General features: G+C 41.3%; 1 protein-coding gene across 1 annotated transcript; it reads right to left on the reverse strand.

Annotated features, from left to right (window-relative positions):
- Positions 1-5485: 5485 nt before the first annotated feature.
- On the reverse strand, positions 5486-20182 carry ticrr (TopBP1-interacting, checkpoint, and replication regulator). The gene is made up of 21 exons (XM_069695417.1): positions 19491-20182; positions 18667-18904; positions 17797-18029; positions 16472-16691; positions 15825-15963; positions 15545-15672; positions 15125-15328; positions 14818-14963; positions 14001-14101; positions 13796-13889; positions 13282-13364; positions 12905-13126; positions 12626-12713; positions 12300-12372; positions 11213-11344; positions 10919-11009; positions 10730-10788; positions 9895-10172; positions 7125-9381; positions 6534-6659; positions 5486-6164 (listed from the first exon to the last, which is right to left on the reverse strand). Exons 1-21 carry the CDS (start codon positions 20157-20159, stop codon positions 6046-6048), a joined length of 5700 nt encoding a protein of 1899 aa, XP_069551518.1. The 5' UTR covers positions 20160-20182; the 3' UTR covers positions 5486-6045.
- Positions 20183-21606: the final 1424 nt, after the last annotated feature.

A 21606-nucleotide genomic window follows, 5' to 3' on the forward strand; every position in this document is an offset into this window, starting at 1 on the left:
CCACATCTTATTGTTTTCACAAGGAAATATTTGGATTTTTAAATATTTTCCCTTTATTTTCCTGCTAGTAATTTATCCACAATATACAATATATGATCAGCTTGAAAAATATATTGTTGTTGATTCAACTAGCCAATATGATGTTGAATAATTAAATTATAAATCCACAGTGATTAAAAATGTTTTGACCTTGGACTTGTTTTACAACATTTAAAAACAACTGTTAAAACTATTTTATACATATTTATTCAAATCAAGCACAATTATTCAATTCATTGACAGAAAAAGCCCCAAATCATATTTGTAAAGTGCCGTCTCATGAAATAACACGTGTGAACACGTAGAACCATATCCGCATGTGTGTAATCGGTTATGAATCAAACATACCTGTATCTGTAAATGATCTGTAATTATACTTCTGTCAACACTGACCTATATCCTTACATGAGCCTATAATGGCCCCAACATTTACCTGAATCTTGACTAGACAGATAGGGGAAAGATAATCACACTGATTTTCATCCTCTGTCCTCATCATAGGATTATGTTTACATGCAGTGATGAGATCCACATTTACAGAATACTCACAACATTTAGCTGTGTCTTTTACACGAAGTGTCTATTAGCACTCAAATCCAACATCTGAAATACAAGGAGAAGAAGCTAATTTCAGAAACAGTAAAAGTCAACTGATCAACATTTTAGCAAGCATTATTAGATTAAACTGTCTGAAGTCGAAAACAATATCGTTGTAACCAATTTAACAGCCTGCATAATTCAATCTTTAATTTGGTCAAAGGCCAAACAAACTGACCAAAGCATGCCGTAGCATACACCACTTTGTGCAATATTTTTGTATTGTACAGTTTAATGCCATAGTCTTGCCATGCAAAAGAACTGAGGTAAAATGATGAATCTAGTCACTTTTAAAGAGCAAATTGTATTTAATGGTTATTTTCTTTTATTGCACATAAACATACCACAATATCCACTAAAGGGAGATGACATGAGGGAATCTGATTTGTACAGGAAGTCGCAAAGAAGAGCAAATTGTATTTAATGGTTATTTTCTTTTATTGCACATAAACATACCACAATATCCACTAAAGGGAGATGACATGAGGGAATCTGATTTGTACAGGAAGTCGCAAAGAAGAGCAAATTGTATTTAATGGTTATTTTCTTTTATTGCACATAAACATACCACAATATCCACTAAAGGGAGATGACATGAGGGAATCTGATTTGTACAGGAAGTGGCATTGCTTGTTTTAGCTACCTTGACAGTGGTGGAGAGGCGCGTGGAGTAAAGGACCTAAAGGACATCAGTGAGTAGGGCTGCAGCACTGAAAGGTTTTACTGGGTTACTCCACAGCCCAGACTACCCAGTGCAGTCACCCCATTTCACCCTGATGAAGACCAGAAAGCGTTTTCATCTCCATTAAGATGTCAAGGTCAAACCAGTCATTCATGAAAAAAAAAAAACATCAAAACTGCTGCAACTTCCTTATAGAAATGCGTCAGGGCGGGTTTGGTGTATTTAAAGGAAAAGTAGGTCCACTGAGCTTCCTTTGACCAGCTGAATATTTCTTATCACAAACGGTTAACACAAAGTGGTTTACCATGACCTCCAAGAAACCGTTAGGAATAAGAGCGTCTTTCATTCCATGAGAATCCTTCAAAATCTGATCATCCTGATGATCATGATGATTGAAGATGAGCATGAATATTAATTCTACTTTGAATTTAGCTAGCCTAAAAGGTGGGTCAGTGCTACTCTGCAGGTCTCATAGTAAACTGATCTCACATTTCTCTGTTATAGTTCTTTTGTGATGAAAAAAATAATCAAACTGTACCTATGGTGATTCAAGTAGAACTAACACCACTGATGTTAAAAACAGACCTCAGATCAGTTTCCATGTCTGCAAAGAGAACTTGTCGAACTTTTTTGTCCCATTTGATATTTACAGTGCATCCGGAAAGTATTCACAGCGCTTCACTTTTTCCACATTTTGTTATGTTACAGCCTTATTCCAAAATGGATTAAATTCATTTTCCCTCAAAATTCTACACACAATACCCCATAATGATAATGTGAAATAAAAAAAAATTGAAATTTTTGCAAATCTATTAAAAATCAAAAACGAAGAAATCACATGTACATAAGTATTCACACCATTTGCCATGACACTCAAAATTGAGCTCAGGTGCATCCTGTTTCCACTGATCATCCTTGAGATGCTTCTACAACTTGATTGGAGTCCACCTGTGGTAAATTCAGTTGATTGGACATGATTTGGAAAGACACACACCTGTCTATATAAGGTCCCACAGTTGACAGTGCATGTCAGAGCACAAACCAAGCCATGAAGTCCAAAGAATTGTCTGTAGACCTCTGAGACAGGATTGTATGGAGGCTCAGATCTGGGGAAGGGTACAGAACAATTTCTGCAGCGTTGAAGGTCCCAATGAGCACAGAGGCCTCCATCATCCGTAAATGGAAGAAGTTTGAACCACCAGGACTCTTCCTAGAGTCGGCCGCCCGGCCAAACTGAGCGATCGGGGGAGAAGGGCCTTAGTCAGGGAGGTGACCAAGAACCCGATGGTCACTCTGACAGAGCTCCAGCGTTGCTCTGTGAAGAGAGGAGAACCTTCCAGAAGGACAACCATCTCTGCAGCACTCCACCAAGCAGGTCTGTATGGTAGAGTGGACGGACGGAAGCCACTCCTCAGTAAAAGGCTCATGACAGCCCACCTGGAGTTTACCAAAAGGCACCTGAAGGACTGTCAGACCATGAGAAACTAAATTCTCTGGCCTGAATGCCAAGCGTCATGTTTGGAGGAAACCAGGCAGCGCTCATCACCTGGCCAATACCATCTCTACGGTGAAGCATGGTGGTGGCAGCATCATGCTGTGGGGATGTTTTTCAGCGGCAGGAACTGGGAGACTAGTCAGGATGGAGGGAAAGGTAAAAGCAGCAATGTACAGAGACATCCTTAATGAAAACATTCTCCAGAGCGCTCTGGACCTCAGACTGGGGCGAAGGTTCATCTTCCAACAGGACAATGACCCGAAGCACACAGCCAAGATAACAAAGGAGTGGCTTCGGGACAACTCTGTGAATGTCTTTGAGAGGCCCAGCCAGAGCCCAGACTTGAACCCGATTGAACATCTCTGGAGAGATCTGAAAATGTCTGTGCACCGACGCTCCCCATCCAACCTGATGGAGCTTCAGAGGTCCTGCAAAGAAGAACGGGAGAAACTGCCCAAGAATAGGTGCTAAGCTTGTAGCATCATACTCAAAAAGACTTGAGGTGGTAATTTCTGACAAAGGTGCTTCAACAAAGTGTTGAGCAAAGGCTGTGAATACTTATGTACGTGTTATATTTTCATTCTTTATTTTTAATAGATTTGCAAAAATTTCAACAAAAATGATTTCACTTTGTCATTATGGGATATTGTGTGTAGAATTTTGAGGGAAAAAAATGAATTTAATCCATTTTGGAATAAGGCTGTAACATAACAAAATGTGGAAAAAGTGAAGCGCTGTGAATACTTTCTGGATGCACTGTATATATGTCTGAACTATTTACAACTTTCCACCTTCACTGTAATACATACATTTAATGTCCCTTTTTTTCTTTTTTTTCAACACTTGCAAAATAAAAACGGACAAAAGTCCAAACTCAAATCTGTCCAACAAAGTGTTCATTTTACAGTCACTTGTTATCAGACAGAGCTCATGTTTTATATTCAGGACCTGAGCTCCTTACTGAAGATAATTCAGTAATCTCTGGATTATAAAAAGAATGGCAGGTATATAGTACACAGCTCAAAGTTCACATTGCTTTCATGCAGGAAATGGAATTAGTTTTGGAGTTAGGATTTCAACGAGGTATTTTAAACAGAGGTGCAAACCCATCGGTCAGAGGAAAAGACTGTAGTGGACCACATCTCTGCTGAACTGAACCACCTGCAAGATAAATAAAAAACATGTGAATAGTAGAAACATGCGGCAGTAAACTTGGAGCTTCTCAAATTCTCAAGTGGACTGATTGTTTTACGACACTGAAACACAGGTGTTATTGGGCTTCTTTTTTTTTTTTCAACTTCAACCCTATAAAATTCTTTTCTACACATTTTGTGACATTATGAATGAATGCAAAACTACTTTATTAAAAGCAAAAGTACGTAACTCCTTTGCAACATGCAAACTGCAACATAATTAGAGAGCCCTTGCTTTGTAATAATGTAAATGTTTTTCCTCAAAAACTAGTTTCCGATGCACTAGTGAGTTAGTTCACCACGAGTCCTGCGGCATCCCCATCATGAACATGGCGGTGGTGCTCTATGGTGTGGGGGGGCCATGAAAGGCTTCTGGAAGTTGAGGTTCACGTGACCGCACAAAAGCACAGTACAACCATGTCAATGGAGAATTCAAGTCCGAGTACACGCCTCGGAACAATCAATCATTTGTCGCAGGACCTGAAAGCTGCAGTTTAGTCTCGGCCCCCACGCAACATCAAAGAACTTGTGCAGCTTTGCATGAAAGAACAGGGAAATTTAGCAGCGTCCTGATCTGCAAACTCTACTTTAGAACATCACACAACTTTATATTTGAAGGGGGGCTGTGAAAATGGATTTTCTTTCTTGTACGCGTTTTAAAAGTTTTTGGCCTTTTCAGACATTTAAGTGTTTAAAAAAAAAAAAAAAGCCTGATTACATCTGTTGAGCCATTTTGACTTGACATAGAAGGAAAAGCACACAATTTACAAATTAACAACGGTCCTGTCGTTTTCTAATGAAATTCTAGTAAGCCAGGACAGTATGACTCCGCATGCACAGTGACACGGCTCCACATCTGAAGCAGCTAAAGAGAATTCGGACATTTTATTCACACCTACGGCGTGTCAAACTGTGTCCTTTGAAAAAGACCCAAGTTATAGAACATTAAAGTAACAGTGCCAAAATGGAGAAAGTCATTTCAGGAGCAAGCAGGAGAGCACTTGTTTCTCGTGTCTGGTCATCTAAACTGGTATGCAAACACAACACACCTCAGAGGTGTCCGATGTTACAGCAACTAACTGATATTTGTTGTTAAACTAATCCCGAGCTTTGAACACTGATGTTCAAAAAAATATTCCATCAAAACGGCAAACAGTTCTGTATGAAACAAAATTCAGATTCCTTATCAGGGTGATAAAATTCAGGGGATGTAGGCAGCTTTTAAAATGTGACTTCCTCCACATGAAGAGTTTTATGGTATAAGAGTACTGACCTTTGAAAAGGTGAGTCACATACAGCCAAAGTATCAGGTTTCCTTTCTCTCGCTGGCAACTAATTAAACAATAATTAATAGTCACACCCGAAGAGAAGAAAGTCTGCAAAGTATATTCAAGTTTTGGTTTTTGTTTACTCACTTTGCTTTGCCATGATTAAAGCAGGGTGAGTACAGGCCAAGAAACATTTTCAATAACTTTCAAATAATTAAGAAAATCAATATTTATTTACAAGACTTTGGCAACATAACATATTTACAGTATGAATCAATCATAAGATCTTCCCTTTTACTTAAAAGCAAATTTATGAAAAAAAAACACTAATAAATACACAGTAACAATATTCATATGAACAAATCTGGGCTGTGACTTGATTGTAAAATAGCTTATTACACTCGTTAAAAAATTATGACATGACATATCATTTTCCAGGGAAAAATGACTTGGAAAGATGAAATAATTAACAGCAAATGTAAAGGCTATTTTAAACATCTCCGCAAAAACTGCAGAACTTTTCACTCAGTTTTAAACCAATCGATAATCTTGAATAATAAAATATCCTGATTAAAACTAGTGGTTAGAACAGAACATTTGGGGATAGAAGTATTGGCAGAGCAGACCGGAAGGGACATTTATTCATCGACGAAAGGTTTCCAGCGGTGCCTGAAAGACATCTTCCGGATACGCCATCAAAAGGCCGACAACGTCACAGTAACGCACAGAATGAACAATCTGATTGCTTTGCTTTCCAGCCGGTTTTGCGGTTCAGTGAAGCAGTCTCTTCCTGCTGTAGGTCTTCCCGGGGTTGGAGCGTTGGACCGGCTGGTTGAAGGGAGAGAGGTCCACTGCATCTCCTTCTGGCTTCCTCCCTGATGCGGCTTCATCTGAAACATTTAGGAAACAATATGGACGGTTGGTTAAGTTGCAGTAAGGAGGATGTCGCAAAACGTTCGCAGACAGTTCCACGATACGGCACCGTCAGCGCCACTATGACCGTCGAGCTTCTTATTCTGAAACCACGAGCATCGATAGGGTCCTGAAACAGCCTCCGTTCTCCTGGGAAGACTTCCGTCATGATTTTGGAAACCGGCCGCTTTAGAGTTTAGGAGGCTAATAATCCCCCATTTAAGAAACGATAAACAAATCCTGCATTTTATATCGTAGATGTAGAGGGTGAACGTTTATATCATAGATAGCACCATTACTTCTCTGGCACGAACAGAAGCTGAACTTTAAAACCGTGTACATCTTACCTTTGAAATTTGGTGTTCTCTTACTAGTCGAGCCCGTTTTGCCTTTGAACAACAAGGGAGACTGAGTGAGGGCCAGAATCCCACTCGCGGTCACCGGCTTCCTGAGCTGTGAGCTGGGGGGAGTTGCTGTTGTCAAAATGCAAAAAACAAAACAAAAACAGACTTCAGTCAATTACTGAAATTCAACTTAGTGTGATCACTTCCACTCATTTCTTTTATTGTTTTAAAATAACTGTATGATGTAACACCAACGGTGCTCTTTGGACCTTCCTGAAAGAAAGTAGTCAAACTAAAACAACCATTTCAGTCTCAAATAGTCGATCTTAAGCTCAGGAAAGTGGATTTGATAAGTAATTTATTCGAAATTTAAATGATCGGTATTTTGCTATAATTATCCTTATAAGTCCTTTTTGAAGCAAAACCTCCCATTTAAGACTAAATACTTGCTTGCCTTTCCTGCATCCTATTTATTTGATACCAGACATGTCATAACAAAATCTATTTCAATTTAAGCTGTAACCATAGATGTGTATTTCGAGACATCATTAAAACTTTCACCGTTTTGTTACAGAATTATAAACCACAGCTTACTTGATTTAACATCTACAATTTCAGAAGCCCAGATGTTTTCTTCCTCCATTTTCTGAGAATCAGTGTAGTCGGACAGCTTTTCTGTCCAGAACAAATCTTCCAGTGGAGAAAGAGGAGATGCATCCGCTCCAACTGGAGGCGACTGTTTGGAAGTCAAAGTTAATATTTCCGCTTTGTTGTTGGAAAGCTCTTCAGTGTCCTCGGTGTCCTGTAACCTACTAACTCCCAGCTCAGCCTGCTCCAGCAACTCCTCCAGCTGAGGCTCCCCCTTCGAGCCAAAATCTTTACCTCCGAACACTCCGACCCGAGCTCTCTTCCTGCGAGGCCAGCTGTTCAGGTTGTCCGGAGTCACTTTCCCAACGCTCTGAGGTGAAGGAGTCAGGGGGATGATGTCTGGGATTGCCACTGGGGACACCGTGCCCACAGGATGGCGTGTAGGTGTGTAGGTCTGGCAGATGTAAGTCTGGATGCCCACACCTTTCCCGGGCGTGGTTTTGGCCGGGGTGACGTGAGCACAGACTGATGGTGAGACGCATCCAGGATCTCTGTGTTTAGAGAACAAAGCCAAGGGGCTCTCCAGCTGAGGTTTGACACCCACCGCGGGGCTCTGAGCTCCATCTGAGGCGGAGTTCCCTGCATTCATGGAATCTGTGCGTTTGATTTTAAGCTTGGGAAGTCCTGATGTTTGCATTTCCATTTCTACTTGGTAGGTCAGAGCGTTTGGAGTACCGGTGCTCTTCTGTCGGCTCGGCCTTGCCGGGCCTCTGGGGGTTGAAAATCGAGGGGAATCATTTCCGTAACCTAAACGAGCAGCAGCCTCCCTCTGCTGGCGGTCAGGAGTCTGACGGAAGCCGTAGCTCCGGCTGGGCGTGCCTTGAGATGGCAGATGTGGTTTAGGAGAGACTGTGTTTAAAGAAATGTCTTCACCAGACACCGAAGACTTCCTTGAAAAGCTAATGTTCATCTTGAGGCCTCCACTAAACTGAGTCTTTACAATAGCTGCATCAACAATGTCCAGGCTGACATCATCTGAGGTGGTCGAGTTATCATGAGAATAGACACCCTGCTGTGAGTCCGTATGGGAGCTAGAATCAGTTTCAGAGGACCGAGAGATTTCAGCCTGCGTGTCTTCTTTTGTATCCGACTGCCCGTTCTTTTGCACGACGTCCCAGTTCTCGGCAGGTTCTGCGTGGAGCTCAGAGGGGACGTTCTCACTAGACCGCGATCTTAAGTTATGTCTCGAGGTTCTACCGGCTTGACCAGACCTTGTTCTAGTCGAGAACTTTGCCGGAGACTTCACTGAAGCATCGGACCCTTCAGACAGAGCAGCACCTCCTAGTGGCGTAAACACTGGCTCACAAGGTGATGCAGAACCTTTATATGGGGTCCGTCCAGAGCGGGTAACCATTCGGTGAGTGGGACTCGGGGTCTTGGCTTGAGTTCTTGCGTTGGGTTGAGGTGAGAGGTGCTGGTCTTGAGGTAGAGTTGAATTTGGGGAATGCATTTTCAGAGGACTAACCGTTTCACCTTTTTCAGGTGTTTTGGTCCTTTTGTGAAGTTTTTCAGAAGAACTTTGTTCCTGAGGTGAAACAACATTATTTGCATATTCAGGTAGTTTTACAAGGCTTACTTGACAAGTCTTTTCTGGGGTCTTAAAAATGTCTCTTTTAGTGTTTGTGCTTTTGACAGGACTGCTGAACTTGTTCGGTGTTTGGACCAGTCTTGGAGAACTGCGAGATGCAACACGAGGCGACTCGGGTACTTTAAAAGTAGCGCTGTTCTCCACCAGTCTACATTTTTGAGGAGAGGGAGACCATGTGACGCTCTTCTTGGGAGTCTTGGAAATTGGACTACGTAATCCAGAAGAGGAGCTGCTTTCCACTAAAGCCTTGACCGGAGTCCTGAGAATACCCTTCAGAGGACTCCTCATGGGACTTTGCTTCGTAGGTGTCTGTAAAGCAAGAGGCCTTTTGGAGGCTGGAGATCTGCAAGGACTTCCTCCCAGAGCCGAACCGAGGCCACAAGAGCTGCCTGCGACAGGACTCTCTGCAGCAGAGAAAACACGTTTCTTGGATGAAGGTGGAGTTCTAGGGGTGGCTGGAGTTTGAGGTGTCCCGGGTGTCCTGGGTGTCCTGGGTTTCCCGGTTGCCCTGGGTTTCCTAGGTGTCCCGGTTGCCCTGGGTGTCCCGGGTGTCGTGTTCCTAATAACAGCTCTGCCACGTTTACTGGGTGACTTTGTTGGCGTTTTGTTTGGGCTCTAAAAAAAACAAACCCAAAACAAACAAACATGACGGACAATGTTAGAACTTGCACTGAGATAAGCTAGATAGATAGCTAGATACTTTATTTATTTAGGTAATTCATACATCCAGCAGCTCATATGTAAAAAGTCTTGATTTAAAAAGCAGTACAAAAAAATAAACGACAAAATAAAAGTCAAAATTGTGGGTTAATAACAGGTTATTAAACTGTTATTAACCCATTACTAAAAATAAAAACTAACCCACCAATAAATAAACAAATGAATAAAATAAAAAAAAGTGCCTACGAGTGCTGCTGGTTCCTTAAGTCCTGACAAAGCGAACTCAGTCAAACAGAATATGGAAATTTGTTGAACAAGCTACATCTTCTAAAAACATGCAGTAAGACACGGAGGTAAATTGCGTTGTGACAATGCTGCTCGTGTTATTTCTGCACTAAAGCTTTAGGTACGGTCACTGATGCACGCGATACTCTCCGTGAACCAAGTTATTCAAAAAAGAGACGTCACCTCAAAGACACCGGAGTCTGTGGCCAGCCGCGACCTGGTGGCTCTGCGCGCACCGGCCCGCTCGGGAGGACGACCGGGGGAATCGGCGGCGCCGAAAAGAAGACGCATCGGAGACCGGACGGTCGTTACGTTAAGCCCGCCGGTTTTCCCCTCGCTGAGACTCAGCTGGGATGCGGAGAGAGCCTTGTCCAGGTTGCGGGATCGAGGTGGAAAACTCGAGTAGAAGTTGCTCGAGTGTCTTCGAGCGAACGCCTTTATCCTCGGGCTCCTCCTCAGATCTGACACAAAACCAAAGCACAAAGACGCGGCGTTACGGCTCGTGCTTCAAATGTGTAAAACGGAACTCTGGTTTGGGGGAAAACATAAATAAATCCAGACGTCCAAAGGAACAACAAAACAAAACAAAACAAAAACAAACAAACAAAAACAAAAACAAAAATCCCCAAATGTGTTACAGTAATTATATTTTATTTAAATATTTAATAAAGGCAATTGCTGTATGCAATACTAAGTAAAAAGTAAAGAATATAATTATTTCATTTCAAGGAAATTATATTCAATTGGGTTTAATAGAATACATTTTATGAGTTTAATGGCAATTATGCCCCAGATCCCTGCTGGTTTTACCAGGTTCTTTTCTTAATTTGAAAAAGAACAACAACAAAAAACACAGCTTTATTGTTTACTGTTTATGTACACAATAAATAATAATAATAAAATGAGCATTATAATTTATCGTGTACATATAAACAGACAAATACAGATTATAAATTGAACATTCAAATAAATATATTTATAAATATATGTCGGGAAAAAAAACATCTCTGTGAAATACCTTCAGCAGGTTTTTCTGGTGATTCTTCCACAATACACTCCTCAGTTGGGACCGATATCCTGCAAAACAAAACAAAACAAAAATCTAAATTGATTGCAAACATATAATTGTCCTAATTGAGAATTTGTCCCAAAACGTATGTGAATAAGGGAAATCAAAATAGCAACAACAATAAGGATGGAATCATACCTTCCCATTTTCTGCCGGTGGAGGAGCCGACTGGACACTTGCTTGTGGACGGGCGTCTCACACACTTTCTTTGTGAGAAGCGTGTGCCTCTCTGAAAAGGGAGGATTTTGTATTTAAACAACTTGTTTTTTTGTTTTGTTTTGTTTTTTACAATTAGTCTGGCAGAGAGTATCTGAAGACCAAGTCGCTCTCCTAACTGCTGAAAACAACAGTTTATTCTATATCTGCTGGAGATTAAAAGTTACCCGTGGACAATACTCATTTAAATGAATCTACAATCTTGAATCCTTTTACCTTCAGCCTCCTGACATCGCTTGTGTTTCAGTCCTTCCACAGCAGACACAGACCGGCTCCTTGGCAGTTTGGCTTTCTTTGAGGGGGAAACAATCTCCTGGTTGAACAGGTTTCTTCTCACCTTGGTCACCTCTGTAGAAAAGGACATGGTATGGTGATTAGGACTCCAATATCAAAACGGGGATACACTGTTTTTGTCGTTGTTTTATACTTTCAAGGTGTCAAATGGTATTTAATGTGTTATTGCTAAAAAAAAAAAAAAAAATCTGTCTTTAGAGTATGGGACACGTCAGCATATAGAGCAGGGGTCTTCAATGTTTTTCAGGCCAAGGACCCCCAAACTGATAAGAGAAATGGAGCAGGGACTCCCTACTATATTGTGTTTTATATTAAGCTGGTGGAGTGCAGAAGGCTTGGAGGGACAGGTCCAGGCTAGTCTCGCGCTGTGAGTGAACCGGTGCCCAGCTTGAGAAAGCTCCTGTGTATCGCTGAATGTGTGCATTTCTGACTGAAAGATAACATCTTCTGCCTCCATGTATCCATTTGCTAAAATATGTTGGATTCATGTTAATCTGTATTTAAAGACATTTAAATTTGCGGAATTTTTTTTTGTGTGGCAAAAATAAATAAATAAAAATATGAAAAATTGTCTAATCAACCAAAAAATAAATAAATAAATAAAAATTCACGGACCCCCTAGGGGTCGCAGACCCCCTGTTGAAGACCTCTGATATAGAGGATATAAAGAGTTTCTGTTTTTTCTTTTTGAAAACAAAAAACAAAAAACAGGCTAGTATTAGCTTGTACTCATTCCAGGTGCCTTCTTCTCTTGGAAGGCCACAGTTTGGCGTCATTAAGCAACTCACCGAGCAAACAAATGAACAGCGGAGGAGTGAATAACAATTTTCTGCAGATGTTTTGGTCACAAGCTGAGGAAGATTAATTCTAGCTTTCAACAGTCACGTTCTTATCTAAGAGAACAAACTACGAACACACGCAGTTCAGTTTTATGTTTTAAATATGGATTTTGGGGTGGGTGGCTGGGTGGTGCTTTGTGTGATCATGTGAGGTGTAAAACAGAGCATACCCTGTTTTTCTTGCTTCTGGGGTTGTGGTTCTGCAACTGGTTTCTCCAAAGCAAGACACGCCTTCGATTTGGACTAATGAAAACACAATAAATAAATACAGAAAATAAATTACACAGCTAAATAAAAAAGATGTAAGGTATGTCCTAATGCCATCTCGGGTGTCTTGGCTGGTGGTGTTCCCACAGGACAAAAGTAAGCATTTAAGAAATTAGACCGTAAAAACAACACGAAGCAGAATCAGAACCATCAATTAGAGAAATTTTGAAAGTTGATGAACGTTTCATACAAATTCTAAACAGATATCACAGGTGATTAATCGTCTTACAGCTCTTGTAGTCTTTTTGGGCATCTCTATTTGGCGAAGACTCTGTGACGATTCAGTCATACTGCGATGACGAGTCAGCATTCCACTCCTAAGAAAAGAAAATCATTACCAAAAAAAAGACTAAACAGAAAACAGCTTCGAAACACTCAATTACTTTCATCCTCGGTACATTAAAACAGCAACACTGATTTCACTCAAATGACTTTTTAAATTGTCGCATCCGTTTTTAATTCCAGGCCCTTCCTGACGGTCCACAATCAAAGCGTGTCTTTCCCTCACCTCCTCTTGCTGGCGGAGCGATTTCGCAGGTCCTGCAGGCAATCTGTGCCATCCGAGAGCGGCGCGTGTGCAGAGATGGAGGCTGAAGGAGAAACGCTGTCCTTGGCAATCGAGTCGTCGCTGAAGAAGTCAGCGGGCAGAACGGCCACTAAAGCCTCAGGGAGCTGAGTTCCTAGACTGTGGTAGATGTCTGCAAGCACTCTGGGGACAGCGTTCAGGAACCTGAACGATGCCGAAAGGTTCCCGTTAGATGGCTGTTACATTTTAGCTACACCACATACATACATACTACCACAAAAGTAATCAATAACAATGACGTCTCTTTGCAAGAATATGGTCAAGAAAAAACAGGCTTTTATTATTTTTTACACACTTACCCTGGGAGCACCTCGTCTTGGAGGAACCTCGCTAAGAAAACTGGGTCCTTCGTCAAGGAAATGATCCGGAGCATTTCAGCCACCTGAGGAACAGGACAGATACTTTATGTTTGCTCTATTGTGCACGCAGGAGAGTTTAGGGCATAGATTTTGCTTAATTTGAAACAATTCATAAAAAATATCCTAAACGGTGGAACATTTCAATAAAATTGGGATTCATGTTTTGTGGTAATTGCCCAACGCAACCAATCAATGAAATATGGTCTGCTTCCATTCAGATAATTGCCACACTTCACTCCATTTCCTGTGTTAATCAAAGAAGTTTAACAACAGCAACCAGCCAAACACTAATTGTTTCCAAGTGACTTTACCCAAAAGGTTTCTCATCAGTATTGTGGGCAAGATTTAAAAAAAGAAAAAAAAAGAAACACATTCTCTGTAGCCATAATTAGTTGTTTGCTTGTTTAAAAACAACGCTAGGACAACACAAAGCAGTCAGTAGTGAGCGTCTTACCTCATCTGTCATCTGATCAACATCCAGCGAGTCGGACTGCTCTGAGGAGAACAGGCTGCACAACTCCAGCCTCAACAGCACCTGCAGCCGGCACCTAGAAGAGACCGTCTGTGTTACTGACATCTAAACATCACTGACTCCATTTAATCACAATGACTTTATTGTTATCATCAAGGAAGGTGACTCTGGATTAGAAATCACTCACTCGCTGACTTTGCTATCGACGTCAGAAGCCGCCCCATACAGCTGCCTGATTGATTTGCTGCTCTTGAGGAGGTGCTGTTCAACAAACAGCGAGGTCTTCACCTAAAAAGTCGACATAGTAGTTGTGCACATGCAAATTAATTAACTTTATGCATTATATTCTCCATCTTTTAAAAAAAATTAATTCTGGCACCTTATATCAGCATCTTGTTGTTTTTTTTTAAACCTACAGTGGACCTTTAATTTTTTTTAATCAGGATTTAATCTGGCAATATAACAAAATGTAACAAATAAAGCTGGGTTAGGCAGTCTTCTGGAAGAGGGGAAAACTGAAACAGATTCAGAATTTGAAAGTAAAGCCCCCTTTCTGTAGCTCCTCCCACTAAACGGGCAAAGGCAAATCAAGTGTAGGCCTTCATGCCGATAGTAAAACTCCATCTCTGAAACGCATTTGATTCATTGCATTTGTTGTCAGACTCTCTCTTTTTGAATAAGTCCATCCTCTTTTCTTTTGGGTTGCTTTACAGTGTCAGCAGTTTTCTCTCTGAAATCTGCTGAATGGCCAACAGTCTATGGCACATTTTCTAAAGCCTGAATACAGAGCCAACAGGAGGTGCAGAGGTCCAGTGTTTTCTCAGACCTCTTCAGTTACAATAAACTAAAAGGTTACTATGGATCTTTTTGCCCAATGATGCCCAAAAAAATATCTGCCTCTCCCAGCTTTAACAACATTTATCTTATCGACAACTGAAAGGCTGCTGCAGTGATGCCATCGCGCATAATATCAAAACACATTTAAAAGTTTGCTCATGTCTCACCTCAAGATCTGATTCTGCTACAAAGAAGGTCTTCACAGCAAACAGAAGCTGTCGGACATCTTTTAAGAGAGACGAGTCTCTCTCTGCCACAGTCTTCTCATAACCGGACTTCAGATGGGACAGCAGCTCTGTCTCACTTCTGAAACCTGAGCAAAGGGAGACATTACTGTCTTAGCATATGAATAGGAATAGTTCATTGAGATTTGGGGAAATTACATCATCACAGTGAGATGATTACATTTACGACACGCTACACTAAGGTGAATATCTAAACAGGTGTATTTTAAGTTTAAAGAAGGGCCCTCACTGATAGCGTTCGCTCCTCCAGATTTGTTCCTGTCACTTGACCGTCTCTTCCCTGGTCTGTCTGCCCCCCGAGCCTCCGTCACCAGCTGCTCTGCCTCCGCCTGGTTCTTTTGGGCTTTGACGTTCAGGCGCGCCACATTCAGCATCTGCAAGGAACGGCTCATGGTCTTCATCTTCTGCTTCACTGGTGTGCGCTGGGCGCCACCTATAGATCCAGATGGGAAATAACACAGGTGATCAAATCTGCTGCGAAGGCAAGAGTTTAACAATGTAGAAGAAAAACAAATTTAAAGTCAAAATATTGATTTGATCAATGACTGCAAGGATATTTGTGATTACAATATCCAATAATTCAGTTTCATATTTTAATCATGTTCACAGGAGGTAAACAAATATTTTTGTGCAGATTCAGTTCTCTTACGTTTCTTGCCCCTCTTGTTGTCTGAATTCTGGGATGTCTGATACAGTTCAGTCAGACCAGCGATCAGTTCCTGCTGCAGGACAGAAAACTCCTCCTCTTCGTTCTGCTCTGGCGCCGCATGCAACAACCTGTTCAAACAGTGCAAAACGGATACTTTTTTTTTTTTTTTTAAATATATAATCGGTGGCATTTTATTGTTTTCATTTAAGTTATAACCCAGTTCCACTTCAAAATGTACCATCATCGGCAATAGAAAAATGGAGAAATTTGAATTCTGTACCTCATTGACTCCATTAAATGAGAGCTGACTCCCGACTGGTCCGACTGAGGGAACCAAGTCTCCAATGTACTTGTTGTCAGCGGACTTTGGCTGAATTCCTGCAGAGCCCACTCAGGAACCGGATGATCCTTTGGCTTATCTGAGGAATAAACAAACGCAAATAAATAGACGACAATAACGCACACACTGAAAATAAAATGTTGCTACATGCTACGATCTAACACACGTTAGTATTTCAAACTTCATCGATTCATACACAAGTCAGACACATTGAATGTGAACATCTTCCATCAGAAATGACAAAAGACCACCACGTAACAACGTATTCTAAAAACTACAAATCAAACTAGGACCTTTTGTTTGCCTGCATGTCTCATGGAAATAAGTATCAGCCAAAACATTTCACAAAGAAGCAATAACAAATTGAAACCCTGAATGTCACCATCGATAGAGGACGTTTGAGGCTAATATTGACAGCAGAATGAAAGTATTAAATCTGATAGTGAATAATTGGCAGATGGTAATGATTGATTTTGACATAAAAATCTTGATGAAGATCACTTGGATTTATTTTCAGACGTATACACCGTTACCAAAATATGTCTGTTGATATTGGCCGGATGTGTCAGCTTTACAGGAATCCCTACCGCTGACGCCGTCCCCATCTTCCTTCATGATGTCATACACTACTCCCAGAACACTGCTCACGACATCTGGCAGGTCAGCAGAGGTCTCGGCTGTCGCCGGGGCGATGATGTCGGTGGTCGGGAGCTGGTCAGGGTGGAGAACGGTGAGCAGAGCGGTAGAGTGTGACAGCGGGGAGAGGACGGCCGAGCGCACCAGTCCGCTGTCATTCACCTCTGCGAGCTGTGGGAACGAGCAAGAGATGGAGTTCAATCAGTAAATGCAAACAGAAGCCGTTATGAGATGATGAAGAATATATCTCATATTTATGAATGTGATGCAGCTGACCGTCTGTTCTATTGTCAATATGCTGTATAACCCACTCACAACCCCCGGACCCCGACAACCTGTTAAAAGCGTTAACTCTACAACTACGCATGAAATTAAATGCCACTCAGAATAAACTTAAGACTTCCAGTTGATTAACTGTTAAAGTAGGATGATCTGTTCCCATCAGATTTTTTTGGCATAACAGCTGTCCTTAAATTTGTGTTATCAACTTTAACGTAGCTTATGCAAGTTTTTTTTTTTTTTTTTTAATGATGAGTGTCTGTGAAAACCACGTGGCAAGCTACCATGACATCACCCAGCGCTTTGTGAACAACTGTTTTGAAGCTTCGAGTCTGGTATTATTGTCCCACGTTATCTTTGTTCTTGGAGCAAGAAGTGAACACATTTGGACACACTGGGTAGGAGCGAGAGGTGGACCTGATGGAGAAGCTGAGGACACTATGCCCTCTCAGGCATGTCAATCAAACCAGACATGCCCTAAAACATACTTCTCTTTCTGGCCTAATATCTACTGAAGTTTGGAATTATTTTCAGATGGACCACCAGAACACTGATCAGAATGAGTGAATTTAGTGAATGACACCACAACTTGTGGGAAAAAATGTACTGACTTTTGAAGCCAGCCCCTAGCAGCCTTCAGTGGTATTGCACTTTCAGGAACTTCCGCAACATCCATTTTTATACATAGTCTATAATCAAAACCTATTCATTTATTTAAAAAAAAAAGAAAAAAAAAAGACCCTACTCGTCTGCTTTGAGGAACAGACATAAAAACCTGACAAGCATTGTCAATATGTTGATGATGGCATCTGCAAAACTTTATATCTTCAAGTTTGAAATGTTTCTTGAAATAAAAATCAGAAACACATGTTGCTTTCTCCCTGAAAATGCTTCAAGGTTAACACTGAAACAAAGCCTTTACTGTATAACTGAAACACGACATGGATAAGAGCTACTCTCTTGTGGAAAACAGAAATGTTGCGTTTGAACGTCTCACCATGTGCAGGGCATGAGCACACAGTTCCATTAAGAGATGCTGGAGGGCAGCAGCTCCCTGGTCGCTTCTACTGGAGCGCTGAAGCACCCACGACTCTGTGGAGGTTTGTGTCAGCGATGAAGCATCCCAGTTCTGCAGCACTCCTTTCAGACACACTTCGACGGACTCTGGGAGAAGCCTCTGTCTGCGAGACACTGGCTCCACCATGACGCCACAGCACTGTGTTACATCACCTGGTTTGGTGAAAAATAACACAACACAAATGAATAAATGTCATCTTATTCTTAGCTTACTCAATTTAAGGGAAATTAAGTACATGAAAGTCCTGTCATTTATGCATCATATATCACTTCCCCCGTTGTCTTTATAATCTTGATTTATTTATTTTTGACATGTCCCTGCTTTCTTATCATCTGGATGTGTATTTGTATTCTTGCTAATAAACAACAGTGAAATCCAGAGACAATGAGGATTAACAGTACATCATATCACAATTATTTAGTATCTGTATTTAAACAATTTTTTTACATGAATAGCTTAAACACCTGGACGAGTCATAATAGATTAAGGACATTTAAAAGAAATCCTATAAATTGCTATTTTTATCTAAATACAATATAACATCTTAAAATTGTGAGGTGAGTCTCTGCATTTGCACCCTTTCTTCGTAAATATGAACCTGTAACAATTCACATCACAGTTTCGGGGACTGTTGTGACTCACGGTGGATAGCTGCTTCTGGATATTTTACAGTCCATCTAGAGACTGCATCTATGACAGTAATGGAATAAAATAAAATAAAAAAGACTCAGCAAACCACTCTGATCTTTCTTTGTGTTTGCTGAAGGAATATCATCTCTAGTTACCGACCTTTCTCCCATCGCAGAACACCACCTCTGAGAGGGAAAGCCAGGCGGTGGAGCCTTTCAGAAGACAGCAGGTATCCAATGCTGGACTTGAACGCAAAGGCCTCTTTCATGAATCCCGAGCCTGGCGTGTGATTGCAGCAGAGGTTCAATAGTGCGACCGCAGGAATCAGTCTGCCACCCACCTGAGCTAGGGCCTCAGACAGCTTGTCAGAGCCAAGGAAATCCTCACATCTCACAACCTGCCAAAAGACAAATGGTTGCAACTGCTCACTCGGTGTAAAAGGGATCTTGGCAGATGTTTATAGCCATTCTTAAATTCACACTTGGTTACACGGTAGACTCTTGAGTTGAGTTCAGGTTAATGTTTTGATTGTGCAGCCGCTTAAAACAACAACAACAACAACCCTTTTTCCTCCATGAGTAGTAAACCGTTTCAAAACGATGTAGTTCAGAAAAAAACAAATCGAGTTTTTCTCAGCTTATTGTCAATAAAATGTGGTTCCCAAAGGTATATGTTTTTCTAGTCTCAAAAACTGTTCCACAGTAAAATTACTTATCTGAATACATCAACTATGTACAATAAGAAGTACCGGTGCCTAACTGCTCAATTGTAATATTGATTTCCTAATAATGAATTTCGTTGTTAAAGACCACAATCACCCAGGTTAGCTCAATATTTTTGTTATTGTATCAAAATGACCAAAACACTGTCACTTTCTTGATAATACAGGGCTGATTGTGATTGATTATTATCATGTCTGGATTTTTGCTGATGATTTGGACATATCCTCTTGAACACTACTGCACGACCTGCTGTACTCTCACCTGCATATGTGATCTACTGTCAATCCAGTGGAGGACAACTCGTCTCTGAACCAGCATGTCGTGAAGCCCTTTGGATATAATGTACTCTGTCACATCTGTAGGCAGGTCATTGTATCTCAAAGACAGGTAGTCCACAAGTTGTGTCCTAGAACGAGGACACCGAGAGACAATAAACACCACATTCCTCCCACTGCTCGAAATGTCCGCTTCATGCGATGCGTTGGGCTTCCCGGCACGGCTCGACTTTCTGGGCCTCAGGGTCAGCTTGGTGGGAGAAGTAATGTCTGGTCTGTCCCACTGGAAGTCCAGCAGAGTTTCTTTCAGCGCGTTTTGAACGGAAGCAGATTTATTGGATCGCTGCTTCTGCTGAGTTGGGCACACTTCATCCCTCGCGTCAAACTTCGCTTCAAACTCTTGTTCAAAGTCCTCAAATGTTTTGTGCCGAAGCTCCTTGAAGTCGGATCCTCTTGATACGAGGCTGGCGTTACGGCCGGTGTTAGATCCGAAGAATTTATAGCCCCAGCGCACTTTGTCAAATCCGTATTTGCAGCCGAAATGTAAGAGGATGTTCAATATTCCTCGTTTCACGAAATGACTCCTGACCTCCTGGTGGTCGTCTGACTCGTGATGTCCTGAACCGATGACAAAAACCATGTTGTGTAAAGCCATGCCGTTAAATGCGAAGTCCCCAAGACAGCGAGTGGCTTCAGACCCCTTACCTCAACGAAGTGCCATGAGAACAGGTCAGTCTCGATCAAACGTAATGAAGCCGGCTGTCATTAGGTTGATCCGACTGGCCGTTCATTGTGTGTGTGGGAGCAGAGCAGCCGTCGACAGTTAACGGTAGCCAATGTTTTGACGCTGACCGCATTCAGCTATCAACTACGACTGAACGCAAGTTACAGATTAGCTTCAGGTAGCACACCGTTGAGTCAAATAACATATATGGCAAAGAAAGAAACACGCCCGAAATGATGTTGGTATCGTTAAAGGTGCTTAAAATGTCCATATAATGTTGCTCGCATACCTAAAGTTCATAATCGCCATTTTCTCGTAGCCCCTTAACTGTTCGCGCTCCTTGAACGAGAGCCTACCCCTTCACTGTGATTGGTTACACCGTGCAACAACACCAACCTCATTGGTTCGAAACAATGCGTCACAAACGGTCACAAGTTTTATGTTAAGTTTTAATTGGGCAAGGGTTCCATCAATCAAATTTGGACTAAACCGACCTCCAGGAAACGTGACATATCAAGAGGTAGGAACAAATGATTGGCAGGCGCCTCTTGCATTTAACTTTTAAAGCTGCCCATCATCCTGAGTGCATTTTGATTCAGGATTCTTCAAGGTGCACCAACATGTCTCAACTGTAGTACTACATATGTTGGCTAGTGAAAAAGATCAAAACACGAGCTCATACAATTAATGCTTTAACTGGTCTATAACATTTGAAAACAATAAAAAAAAGACAAATCTTTGGTGATTGGGAAAAACAAGGCCAACTAAATAAGCTTGAGGTGAGTCAATGCTGTCAGGGTAATATCCAAATGGCACATGGCCATTTATTAAAGTGTTAAATAAATTATTTGAGCATTTTGCTCTGTGTGTCTGTAAAGATATGAGACAAATTCAAACACGGGCAAAGGAGCCAGATATTTGTGTGTAATGTTGGCTGACTGATGATTAGACTATTTACTTACGCTGCTGTGCCAAGTAAAGCAGTGAGGAAGAGAGCTTAGCATCCTCGACCTTTCTGAGTCTCAGCCTAAAATGGAAAAACTCATTCAGAGCAAGACTCTGGACATCTGGGACTTCTCACTGGTTTTTCAATATTCCCCTTAACTCTGAAGCTAAGGAAAGTGCACTGTCTATAACACATAATTACAAATTAGTCACAAACATTTGAAGAATATGTTAACAGAGTTTATATAAGAACACATTTCTTGCAAGATTAAAGAACATTTTTTTGTCAGAAACAATCATATTTTATTTTTTGCTTTAAGATTTGCCGATAAATGAAGTCACCGAATTGACTCTGAGCATATATCCCACAGTATAGATATATATTGTACTATTTATATTGCTGCAATTGTCTTCATTAAATCTTGACAAAGGT

The sequence above is a fragment of the Brachyistius frenatus genome, unplaced genomic scaffold (assembly GCF_029030835.1).
Source record: "Brachyistius frenatus isolate BFR_SWC_R1_liver_20210118 unplaced genomic scaffold, ASM2903083v1 Contig_19, whole genome shotgun sequence".
Lineage (NCBI taxonomy): Eukaryota > Metazoa > Chordata > Actinopteri > Embiotocidae > Brachyistius > Brachyistius frenatus.

Bases quoted from the DNA above. Each gene is read 5' to 3' on its own strand.
- ticrr (XM_069695417.1), bottom strand. From the start codon at position 20,159: ATGGCTTTACACAACATGGTTTTTGTCATCGGTTCAGGACATCACGAG. The intron at 14,964-15,124 runs GTGAGGGCCCTT...CCCTTTGCTCAG, and splicing joins TGGAGGAGCGAACGCTATCA to GTTTCAGAAGTGAGACAGAG. The intron at 12,714-12,904 runs GTGAGGGAAAGA...TTCTTTTCTTAG, and splicing joins CGCTCCGCCAGCAAGAGGAG to GAGTGGAATGCTGACTCGTC.